General features: G+C 39.2%; 1 protein-coding gene and 2 long non-coding RNA genes across 4 annotated transcripts in view; 2 read left to right on the top strand and 1 right to left on the bottom strand.

The window, feature by feature from the left end:
* The window catches only part of LOC118972195 (uncharacterized), a 42,022-nt gene extending 34,090 nt beyond the window's left edge, over positions 1-7,932 (bottom strand). The window contains exons 1-2 of one of the 2 annotated variants that reach the window (XR_012133364.1): positions 6,510-6,919; positions 5,726-5,787 (exon numbers count right to left, since the gene is read on the bottom strand). This is a non-coding gene — a long non-coding RNA (uncharacterized lncRNA). Of the gene's footprint in view, positions 1-5,725; positions 5,788-6,509; positions 6,920-7,851 lie in introns of those variants that run through there. The other variant, XR_005061038.2, reaches the window with a different exon arrangement.
* ACTR3 (actin related protein 3) overlaps positions 7,033-12,878 on the top strand; it is a 58,832-nt gene continuing 52,986 nt past the window's right edge. Inside the window, exon 1 of the mRNA XM_017652267.3 lies at positions 7,033-7,276. Coding sequence (XP_017507756.1) covers positions 7,233-7,276 — 44 coding nt within the window. The 5' untranslated portion in view covers positions 7,033-7,232. The remainder of the gene's footprint in view (positions 7,277-12,878) is intronic.
* LOC118972197 (uncharacterized) lies at positions 7,287-8,052 on the top strand. The gene is made up of 2 exons (XR_005061041.2): positions 7,287-7,744; positions 7,875-8,052. It is a non-coding gene; the product is annotated as an uncharacterized lncRNA (long non-coding RNA).

The raw sequence follows: 12,878 nt of genomic DNA, 5'->3' as shown, positions 1-12,878 counted from the left end.
TGTAATTTCAAAGAACTAAGAATGCACTTATTTATATCTCTTACTTAAAAAAATAATCAAGGTACCGTTTCCTGGAACATTTTTTTCTTCAACTAGCAAGTGCATGTTTACATATGATTTCCAATTCATCTCCACCTAGTAAAAGTCACTGTAACCTACAGTATGTTTGTGTTCCCATCTCAAATCTGTAATTTTTAGTGTTAGGTATTAATACTTAATGACCCGTTCCTGAAAAGACTGAACTTGCTCAGACTGAATTATCCTGAAGACTTTCTATGATTCTGTTGTGCATTTGTAGTGGATTTCTAGTTTGGGTAACTTCTCAGCAATTTTCCTTCTACCTTGCTAGATTTTTTTAAATTATAAAATTAATGTATACTGATTTTAATTTACATTAAATAAATTACTTTTCCTTTATTTATATATAAGAAAATAACCTTACTTTCTCCTTCATTTACTCCCCCCATTTTTCTAAATAATAGATCACACTACAAATCACACAAACTAAGGGCCCAAAGTCTAGTCCATTTGCAAGACATTGGGAAAAATTTAACATGAAAAACTGGTACATTTGGGTCTACATGTCTGCATGGCAATATTACTAACGCTGTACGGGCTTTCCACATGGCCTTGGTCCTCTCCATTCCCTATTATTTATACTTTTCTATATTATCAGCCAATCACCTATAAGCATTTGTGTTTGTATCCTTGTGATACTACTTGGCAACTTAAATTTTTTGCATTGAACACTTTATCATGGTATTATCAATTAGAATCAGATTCAGCTGCATATAACTAAAATGCCAAATTATAGTGGCTTTTTCTCTTATGTAAAATAAATCCAAAGGTGGGTGGTCAAGGGTTAAGACAGCACATCAGGGTCATAAGGGACCTGAAGCTTGTCCTATTTTTCTGCTCCACCTTCCTTAGGACATAGCTTCAAGTCTTAAAGGTCAGTTAGTCATCCATTTTATCTGTATTTCAGGCAGAAAGAAAAGGGAAGGGCAAAAATACAAGATGGTGCTATTCCTGAGTCAGCCTTTGCTAAAGATATTTTCCAGAAGTTCCACTCAACTACAAATCTTTCATTGGCCATAACTTAATCACACAGCCACATCTAGTTGCAAATGAGATTGAGGAATGAGGTCTTTTGGCTAGGCACATAGGCACGTGAATAAAATACAGGTACCATTATTAAGGAGAAAGCACACGTATCATTCTTTGCTACCAATCCCTACAAGTTAATACAAACATATAGGAGATTATGAGTGCCCCTCAAGAAGCTTCCCCTTCTAAGTTAAAAAAAAACTTTATTTGCCTGGTCCCAGAGTCCTTCAATTGGAGAATGTATTTCTAATTCCTCAAACTTTTAAATAATTAGTCATGATTATAATCTCTCCTTTCAACATCAGTACCTTTATTTTAGAGTTCAACAAAATGGATTCCTAAGGCTAATTTTTACAAACTTCAAGTTTTAATAGATATTGACAGTTAACTTTGTAGGAGGTTGCAGCAATTTATATTCTCAGGGAACTGTGTTCACTACATGTCCATTTTCCTTCACTCATTCGTTATTTTTTTTCCTATTAGTGTTTTTCTTTTTAAATGTTTAGGAAGTTTAAAGGCAGTATCTGTCATTGTTTAATTTGTGCTTCTACTACCACCTCTTTTCCCATATTAATTGTTCATTTAAATTCCTCTGTATGGAGCTTGTGTTAATACCTTTTGCCAATGTTTCTATCGCATTATTTGCATTTTTAACTAGACATAATAACTTTTGTCATATGTGTTGTAACCGTTTTCTTCTAATCTATAATTTCTAAAGAAATCTTTAGTCAATGGAAATTGGTCTTGCAACCAAATCTTTCAATTAATGGCTATGGGTTTCTACTTAAAGAAAGTCTCCCACTTTGAGATCATGCAAATATTTTTCTAAATTTTCCTTTATATATTTACAGTTTTGTTTTTATCCTTTGACTCATTCACTCAACTAATGTTTGTTGAGCTCTTATAATGAGCTGGGTCTTCTTCATATTCTAGTGGGGATGTTTTCTAGTCAGGAGAGGGAGGCAATAAACAAATGAACCAATAACAAGGTAGTACAGACTTAAAACTTCGGGACATGGCAGAGTGAAACAGGTTACTTTGGCATGGGTGGTCAGGAAAGGCTTCTCTGAGGAGGTGAGATTTAAACTCATTCATGAATAACTAATGATTAGAAGAGAAGAGGCAGGAAGGAATGGCTTTGGTGTGTGTGAAAAACAATAAGGCTGATGTGGCTAATGCATCAGGGAAAGGAGGAGACAAGTTGGAAAGGGAGGCAGGCACCAGAACACAGAGAGCTTAGCAGACTACACTGAATAGTATGGATTTTGTTCTATACTGAAGATTCACAGTCCACCTGGAATTTGCTCTATATTTGTTTATATGGCCTATATATAATATGATATGTGTGTATAGCCTTTTATTTTCTTTCAAATTGAGTTACATTTCAAATAAATTATCCACATTTCACAGGAGGTTGGGGAGACTAGGGTGAAATCTCATAGAATCTCTCCTCATTTCAAACACTGTACAGATGTTAGTACTATATGAAATATATCTTCAATTGAAATTAAACTATAATGAATTTAAATATTTTTATTTGTGGGATGTGGCCATTGTGCAAAATCTTTCTGGAACGTCTTTTTAGAAGTTCATGGTCAGAAGCAGTTTCACCTATGAAAATCAGTTTTATTACTTTATAGTCACACAAAGCTTTTCACAAAAAAACAGCCATTGTTGGTCAGCTGTTTTATTCACTGGACTTGCCTTGGAAAAAATGACTTTTGGCTAATTCCAAAAATGAAATTTACCCAAAAAGGCCAAGATTTGTCACCAATGAAGATATTTAAAGGCATGTGCCACAGACTACAAAGGCAAGTCTGAAGGTGACCTTCTAAATATTTTGCACAATGAGAGCATTAAATGAATAAGCACAAAGACCTCAAGATAACTTCTGTGACAAGGAAGACAAGTTTTTGGATGTTTCAGTGTGTACATTTAAGTAATAAGTAAGAGTCATTACTTTATAATTAAACCATATACCTCTTGATATGACCACAAGACCATTGTATAATTTACAATATGCTTTTTTAAAGTTCAAGCTTTATGACAATCCCATTGGTTAGGTATTTCTGCAATTTTACAGATGGAGAAACACTAATTTAAAGAGCTCATCCTCAGCTCAAGCCTCTGGCTTCAAAGTTCAGGACTCTCTCTTACAACTAAGTTAGTTGGTTGTCTATGATCACACAACTTAAGATGGGAGAAGACATAGCTCACTGCCACCCCCTCTGACCACTAGGCTGCCTGGACATTGTGACCATTTATCTATCTGCCCTTAATTAATGCTGTCTGTGGACTTGATTGGTCTGCCAATTTGTAAACAGTCATCCTTGCAACCTAAGCTCCTTTAAAAAATTTTTTACCATTTTAAAATAATGGAGACTGAGTGACATATGAATTTCCTAGATACTTTTAAGATCCAGAGACATATGCTCATTGGCTCAGTTGGCCTTAAAGCAGAGGAAAAAGCTAGGAAATTTCATGGTAACTGGTAACCACTATAACAATCAAAATTAAACAACACTTGTGACATTACAGCTAAACAGTTCTGAAATGAGGTCAGAACTCGGCTTTGGTCTGGATTTTGTTCCCTAGTTTCTCTAAGATACTAGGAAAGTCACTTAAACTTTCTGGGCTTCTATCATTAGGGTTCTTAAATTTGATGCAATTGATGGAACTCACCAAAAGGAGATTGATTAGAAGAATATTGCGAGACTCACAAATGCTTGAAAGGTTGGAGACCAGGCTTGGAAACAGACAAGAACCAAGACCTGGTTAACTTGAACTAAAAGAAAATCAGGGTGCTTTTAGGGAAGAATGGATGTAGGGCAGTCAAACAAACCTCATCCATCACTGCTTTCCTTTTCATATCCAACAAGATTCTCTAAGAGGCTCTGATATTCTCTGCTTCTCTGTATTTGCAGCAGGGAAGGTGCATATGCAAGCAGGATGGTCAGAAATACTTTGGCCGGATGTGTATCTGAAGACTGTGCAAAGCCAAGCAAGGCTGAGCTACCACAGTCATGCAGAGGCTGACCAATATGGCATGTAGCAAGCAGGAAGTAGAAGGGATCTTAAGCAAGCCAACTGTTTGGGTAGACAAATTATGAGGAATAAGCACATATAATACTTCCAACAAGTATTGGAAGCTTCCAGATTCTTCTAACAGTGACAGCTTTTATAGACAAAGGAAAGTTTTGCCTATGTGAGGGACTATGGTGAAAGGTTTTCTTATGCCTATGAGATATAGTACTGACAAGAGCTTCATATTTGACTACAACACACAAGTAAACATTAAACAGCCCTTGAAATCAAAGTTGAAAACTGGCAACCCACAGGCTCAGTAGTCTACAGCGAATTAGTTACCAACAGATAAAAACACAAATTTCTGGCTTTTCTTGAAAAAAGGGAGGTTCTCGCAACACCCGGCCTGCATTCCTGCATAGTAACAGTTTTCTATGGCCTACTGTGGGGAAGCGGTTCTCCACGTTGCCATACCCTATTCTTGGTGCTCTTCACTCATCATGTCACCTGCCTGGACCCTGGCAGCATTCCAATTTCTAACCCTTGACGTCACTACTTCCATGACAACCTACCCAAGGCAAGCATGTGGGCAGCTAGTTAAGGATCTACTAGTGTGGGCTTCTCTGACTGACTTGTTCAAGTTTGTAACCTTTATCATCAGGATTCTTTTGGTAGGATCCCTTTATCTCTGACTTTGATCTGTAATGCTGGAAACAACCTTCGCTCTCCCCCAACCAAGCCACATCCTTCTCTTCTATCAGGGGCACTGTTCAGGCATCTGCTCTTCAAATGACCTTAAATACCTGATAATGGAAAACACTTCAAAGACAAAGAATCCCCATGTAGTATCTTTTAAAATGCAGGGAAAAAACAACTATGCCTCTGAACGAAGAACCACTTGTCTGACTTTTTGGAAAACAATCTCTGAGGAAAAGTCTCCTCTGACGGATTATTTATTTTCTGTGAGTAGCTGTGGATATGCTGGGCACTAATGACAACAATAATACCCCTAAGTGAGTCTCCTGTGCACATATCTGATTGCATCTGGACACTATGCCTTATATGTCTGTCTATGAACTACATACAGAACACAATGTATGACAGAAGACCACTCATTTCACTTTACTTTGTGGGATCCAGTCCCTGCAACGCAGCCACATTTCCTTGCTTAAATCTCTTTGATGGATTCCAAGTTGCTTTTGGGCTAAACTTTAAGATGCTTACATTAGCCTACAAATCTTTGCATTGTTGATTCTTATCTCTCGGGCTTCACCTCCCATTGAATCTTCCCTGGCTTACTTCCCTTTGAACATTTGGCTGGTCTTCCAATTTTTGGAAGAAGCCAAGCTCTTTCCCACCTCAGGTTCTTGACTCTTGCTTGCTGTTCTCTGTTCTGGAGGGCTCCCTTCCTTTTCACCCTTCCCCCATTTCCTACTGTCCTTCAGGCCTCAGCTTTTAAGTGCCACTTTGTCAGATAACCCTTCCCTGTATTCCACCTCCCTCCTGTTCTCCCACCCCTCACCCCATTTCTCATGCAACCCTTCTCTCTGCTTTCTATTGCTCTTTTAACACAATTTATATATTTCCCCAGTACCTGTGAATTCTGAGTAGAGATTTTATTTTGTCTTCACTTAATATTCAGGGTCAGCACAGGTCCTGCCACAATAAGAGTAGGTGAGCAATATTTATGTCAAATGAATTAAAAAACCCATATTGCATCCCCAGGCTGGTCTAACAATACCCTGTGTGATCTGGCGTGCATAAGACATCCTTTCTTAGGGAAAATATTTTCATTTCAGACTCATATAAGCACTGTATGGTTTATCCAAAGATAGGCCGCGAAGGGAAAGCTTTTAACCAGGTTCCCCAGGTGAGGTCCCTGATGATCATCTGGGAACTTGTTAGAAATGCACCTTACCAGGCCCTGCTTCAGGCCACCTCATCAGAGAACTCTGCGGGCGTGGCCCACAAGCAATCAGTTTCAACAAGCCTTCCAGGTAATTAGGATGCACACCTAAATTTGAAAACCATTGTTCTAGGCTTTCCGGTTTTAAACTTTTTTTTTAAATTAAAACCTTTTATCCTTAAGACTTGGTATAATATTGCTAGTAAAATAGTAGTCTTAAAAACTACTGCAGAGGAAACCTTTGTCATTCAATAGCCTTGAATAAAGACCTAAGTGTGTACATAGAATGTACTCCCAGGAGTACTCAATGCAGGCAGTCCTGCCCACTGTGAGGCCTAGAATCTAAACAATGCTGTGACACTTGTAATGTGCAATGTTGTAACATTTGCACAAGTGTAAATGAATAAAACCTCCGCGCAAAGGCAGAAGAGCCGCGGCGCAAGCCTTTGTCTTCCGTGCTCCCACTGCTCACCCTCGGTCTGGTATCGATCGCTCTTTCCCACCCAGAACGTCAGACGCTCCAAGTTACAAGAATGGTTGTGTGCCGCTGACAACGTTCTCAGTTAGGCCGTTTACCCCTGGGCACTGGAGGATACTCGTGGCGGCGGGAAGCGGGTCACTCCTCCCTCAACCTTGTACAGAAGTAATTGAAACTAAAACTGCCGTCCAGCTTCAGAGGGAAAACTGGAAGCTCAGGCCGACTTCCCCGCCCCTACCCGCTGGAAAAACCCGAGGTGGAGTTCCGCAACGCCGGGATGGAGCGGCGGCCGGCGGCAGCGCCTCAGTGCGCATGCCCTCGCGCCCCGCCCGCTCGGAGCCGGAAGCGGGAGCGCTCGCGGCCTGGGCTTGGCCTGGCCGGGGCGTCGGCTTCGGCGGCCATCTTGGCTATGCGGGTTACGGCGGCGTGAGGGGAAGAAGTTGTAGGGTGGGGGCAGGAGGGAGGAGGAAGGGAGAGAGGGGAGGAGGCCGCGGCGGGGCAGGGCGGGGACTGTCTGCCTGCCTGGGTTGCGGAAGTGGTAGCCGCTGACCGAGCCTGCTGCTTTCTCGCTACTGCTTCGGCGTCCCGGCTCCCCCACGGACGTAGAGGGAGGCCCGGCTGTGGATGGTCGGATAGCTTCTATCTCCCGCCACCAACCCCCAGCCCCAATCAGCACGGAGCAGAAGGCAGCGGCGGCAGCAGCAGGCGAGGAGGAAGATGGCGGGACGGCTGCCGGCCTGTGTGGTGGACTGTGGCACAGGGTAAGGGGGCTCACGGGCGGGCGTGGGGAAACTGAGGCGGAGGTAAGAAAATGGCGGGGGAGGGAGGAGGCCAGGCGATGAATGGGGTGGCGAGGTACTGCCGCCGGCGGTGTCAGTCCCAGTCACGCCGGGTTGCAAGGGGTGGGGCCGGCAGCCAGGGCCGCCCTTCTACCCTCGCTTCATCCCCTGGGATCGGGACGTGGGCGTGAGGCCGGGAAACCCGCCGAGTGGCTTTCTCCACGCGACCCCCGGCCTTTCCCGCTCTCGGGGGGCAGCGCCGGCCGGAGAGAAGCGGGCACAGTCGCACCCCCGGGCCGGTGGTCGCGGTGGGGGTGGCTGATGATCCTGGAGCACCCGGCGCCCCTTTCCCTTCGCGCCCCTTCCTGCCCGGGGTATCATAGGACCAAGGGGTTCGAGCGTGTGGACTGGCTTGGCAGTGAAGCGAGAAAAGAGAAGCGCTCCTTTTAGGTTTTTGCAAGATTGCTGTGACAACACTGCCCGGGGTGTGGGTGGGGAAGGGGAAGAATAAGACTGAAAATGGGAACCTAGATCGGGGCTTTCATTTAACCACCCACCTCCTCTTCCTTTTCGACTCCAGGTCTTTTCCATCTCTCACTGCGTTTAACCGGCGAACCAAGTCACATTTTAATTTGAGAAAGATGTCATGTGTTACTTCTCTTGCCTTAAAAAAAGTCCCCCAGTGAGCAAGCGCGCTGCAACTTCCTTAGTTTTGTCAAAGCCGCTTCCTGCTTTCAGTCTTTTATACCCTTATAAGGTAGTTTTTCGTTTCCAACCTGAACTCATCTTAATAGAACTTTAAAAATTTAGCACATTTCAAATAGACTGAGTTACTGGTGTTAAGTATCGATTTATGTGATCCTAAAAAAATACATTTGTGTTCCACGGAAAGGGAGGATGGAAAGAAAGCACAGGGGAAAATACAGTGATTTAAGTTATATATGTTCATTCTGTGACGGGATCTTAAAGTGAGAAAGAAAAGTACAGTTATAAAGGGACATGTTTGCTTTTCAAGGAGTTGATAGTCATTAAACTGTAGTGTGGTTTACTGAAATACAGAATAGAAAGTTGGTCGTTCCTTTTGTATTAAGAGGCATTTTAGTCGCCCTAATAACTGACGTGGTGACATCTTAAGTAGTATGTTTAGTTTTAGTACCCTTCTTTCTTACGTAGAAAATATAGTATATTTTAATGTAGAATGACTACGTTGCAATATTAGAAGTGTTTTCTGTGAGTCCGGTGCTGGTACATGATTACATCTGTAATTGCCAAAGTACTCTGAATTTTTGTGTGCTTGGGGTGGGGGTTTGTGAGAGGTAGGTTGACAGCCTCCCTCCCTCCCCTTTTATAGTTCAGCAAACTTTTGTTACTTAAGGGATGGTGTGTACCTCACTCTTATTTGCTTTCTGTAAAATTTCTCTAATCATCATGCTCATAACTTTGTGCGAGTGTGGCAGTTTCTAAAATCCGAGCCATGCAGAGGGAAACAACCGATTTATTAATATTTTCCCTTGGGTAACACCAGCCTAGTTTAGTCTTGGAACTTCTCTTTATTTATTAATTTTTTTGATGGACAGCTTATTACAGTTTTTTTTTTCTTCTTAATCTAATTTCGTTTCTCTGAACCAGGATTTTATTTCTCTTCCTTCTTATTCTAATTGGTGAGTAGTTTCATGTTTACGGCCAGTTTTAAAGTTAGAATTTGCCTGACTGAGAAGGAATTTTCAGATGAGTTTTTTTGACGTGAAAAATGCTACTACGTAGTATTTTATGTATTATTGTGTTGTCAATAAAATTAGTGTAATTGTTGCCATAATAAACAGCATAGTCACATCTTAAGTAGGATGCTACTTTTTCTCACTTCATTTTTCCGCTTTGAAATATAGTTTTGGTTATTTTTAAATTAGTGTACTAGGTATTTCATTGAGGTTAACTGTCCTCAAGTGACCTCGTGGTAGGGCAACCTTGAATTTAAAACAAATGATGAGTGACCAGGAGGTGTGGGGAGAGGGGTTCAATTTTTATTTAGGGTATGTTTGTTTTAGTATTTCAGTTATTATATTATTTTTACCTGGCAAGGAGAGGTTAACTGGGCACTCATTATGATTTGAATGGAACTGATGAGGAGTCTCCATTGACCCTCACTTTCATTTACTGACTGTCACAATCTGAAATTCCACCTTTAGAGGCCCATTTATTTTGGTGTTCAAAAGGCTTTTTGATCTTTCTTGTTGACTATTAATGCAGCTTCTGGAAAGTTACACCTTCAGCTTTGTTAGCACACAAAGGATAGCTCATTTAGATTGGGCCTATGATAAGCATTATTTAAGAACGATCTTAATATGGGGAGTTTTATGTTTCAGAATACTCTGGTTCCCAGATGCAAATTTTGCACCCATTAATTTGTTTATGCGTTCCTTTATGCTTTAGAAAATGCATTCATCTTTCAGGTTTCTAATTACAACTACCCACTAAATGTAAGTTAAAAATTATAACCTGCATCAGGGTGCTCATTCCATTCCATTATGTAAGTTAGGCAAAAGGTGACTGAAATAAGTGGCTATCTGTGAAATTTGGAGGTCTTAGATAAGAAAAGCTGTAAAAGTTAGCAAACATTAATATTAATTCCAGTGTTTAAAATTAGAGTTCCTCCATCAAAGATGCATTTTCTCAACATAAGATAAGGAATCACCTAAGCTCAGGTCATAAAAGAAAACTCCTTTTGAAAAGAATTTAGAAAAAAATACTTTTGTATTGATAATATATCTACACACTTTTTTGGTCTGTACATTGATAGAGCTGGGTGTTTAAGAACTAAATTAAAGAACTCAAACCTGCTACCAGTGATGAGAAAAACATTTTTTAAAACATTTTAACACTTGTAAAGTGAAGATTATCTTAAATTACTTTTTGTATATTTTCATTCATTTCTTCAACATTCAAGCCAAATAAGGGAATTCCTTATGTACTTTTATTATGGTGTAGCTGGGATAGATAGTTTTGTGTTGTGAAATTTCGTTTTCCCCATTATCTTTTTTCTTGATAAATACTGCATTGGTAAATTCCATTGATTATGATAGAGGTTACTATTAATATAGCCTTATTTTAGAACTCTTTGATATATTCAGATCTAGAATGAATGAAGGAATTTTCTTAATTGAGTTAAGCTTCTTAGCAGTTTTTAAATAGGAGCATAAATATTTTGTTGGAGTTGATATATGAAGAGTTTGTCTTGTGGCCACATTCCAGCTATTAATATAGATAGAATGATCTTGAGAGCAGTGGGGAAAAGCTGACTGGGTGGGGGAAGTTCATGTTTCTTACATGAGTTGGCATATATAATAATTAATAATGCTGTTTCTCCAGTCATCTCCAAGGGCAGAAACAGTCACAGTATCTTGTTACTAAAAAACATTCATTAAATTTCTTACTCCTTTCATGGGTCAGGTTTTGCATGCTGTTTGAAGCAAGCATAACAGACATGCTCCTGTTGAGAAGTCAGATTCTTATTTAGACTTAACTAAAATCTTTTCTGTTTTCCTTTCCTTTTCTGCCAATCTCTTTTCCTGCCTGCAAATTCTGTGTTGAAATATTGACTTTGGATTGTGTATCTGATGAACTCTCCAGTCTTATTATAAAACACAGTTCAGAAATTTTATTTTTAAGCACAGAAGGGAACAATCCACTAGTAGAGAACCTGCTGGCCAGGCTTTTTATTACCTTATTTAATCTTGTGACAGCTATTTTTACCTCATTTTATAGAGAGAAAATAGCACTAGAGATTTTAAATTACTTTTTAAATGTCATGTTGTTAGCAAGGGTAAGAGATGCTGTATGGACTGAGGCTTTCCTGTATTTTAACCTTGTGCTCTTTTTGTTACACCATGGGGACTTCTAAGCCCCCTTTCAGAACTATGCATGTTGCTTTGTATTATTAGTAAGGTTAACTCTATTCTTGTTTAAAGTTATCTTATTAAAAAATCTAGCCTTCCACATTTGATTTAATTAATTAGAGAAAGCTTTCTGTGCAGATCTTTCTGACTTGATTTAGATTTTTTTTCCCTGGATATGTGGATTCCTAGATTTACTTTAATGTCACTTTGTTTAAATGTAATCTCTAGGGATTATTTACTCTTTAGGTTTTATCAGGAAATGCTAACAGCTGACGTTTATCAAGAATTACGTGTATTAGGTCCTATACTAAATACGCTATAGTATCTCATGTACTTTTCATGTCAACTTGAGAAGTATTTATCTTCGTTTTACAGACGGGAAACTTAGGTTTAGAGAGGTTAAACTGCTTGTGCAAGGTATTGTAGCAAATGAGTGTGGTAGAGCCATTGCATTATATAAAGTCTCCATAGGTACGGGATGAGCCTTTGATAATTTTGAATTGCTTGGGTATTGAGACAATTCATAAAGACAGAAAGCAGTATTGGTAATTTAAGGATTACTTGCGTAAGTAGAAAAAGTGGTCAAATCAAGCCTTAATATATACTTATGTAGCAGGCTAGGTACTCTTGGAATTATAATGAAAAAGTTAATACAGTCTGCTCTCAAAAATTTTAATGAGTCAAGGGCTAAATATCATTAAAAAATTAGAGGATGGTAGAAGACTGAATTTAATCAAATGTTAAGATACGTACTTTTCTGACAGTAATAGCTGTTCTATAGGTTGTAAGGAAAGAGATTATTGTGTTCAGGAAGGGTCAAGGGAGTTTTAGTAAAGGTAGGATCTGAGCTCTCCTTTTAAGGATTTTAATAACATACTGCAGATCTAGATTGTGTATTAAGAAAAGGAACTTAAATTTATTGAGCACTTACTGTATAGCAAGTGTTCATTATATGTCAGCAAAGTTTTGTTCCAAAATAATTTTATTTGAGAGAAAATAAAAATCCTCTAGTACAGGAGTGAAATGTTGAAAATAAGGCCTGTAGAATACTTGCAGAATGGAATGCAATAGGATCAGGTGTAGAAGAGTTCTTTGGGATGAAGGTATGGGACTTGGTGCATGTTAAGTACTCAAATCTGTTGAATGAATGAATGAATGAACAAGAGTAAGGGATATGGTTAAAAAAAAGTGCATCAGAAACATGCCATACCAGCGACTCAGAATCTCCAGGGTTGGGCCTAGAAATATTTATTTAAATAGGTTTCCTAGATGATGTTTAAGTGGCCCTCTCAATACCAGATTTGCAGAAATTTTGAAATAGGGTATTGGCAGTGGGAATGGAACAGAAGAAATAAATTTGGGATTGCTTCTTTTGTACCTTTTTTCTGGCTATTATGTTGTTTTGCATTGTTTATGGTTAGCAAGGGCTTTGTAGTTAGAGCTGATTTGAATTCAAAATCTACCATTTATTAGCTAGCTATCTGACTTTATGTACTTCAAATTGCATGTCTTATCTTTCCCATCTGTAAACATGGATATCAATATATAACTTACGGATATTTTTGTTTGTTTTGTTTGTTCTTAGGAAAAGAGCTGTGTCTTCTGCTTATTTTCTTTTTTTTTTTTTTATACATTTAAAAAAAATTTTTGGTATCATTAATCTACAGTTACATGAGGAGCATTGTTTACTA

The sequence above is a fragment of the Manis javanica genome, chromosome 7, assembly GCF_040802235.1.
Source record: "Manis javanica isolate MJ-LG chromosome 7, MJ_LKY, whole genome shotgun sequence".
NCBI lineage: Eukaryota > Metazoa > Chordata > Mammalia > Pholidota > Manidae > Manis > Manis javanica.
This window is presented reverse-complemented; position numbering and strand designations above follow the sequence as displayed.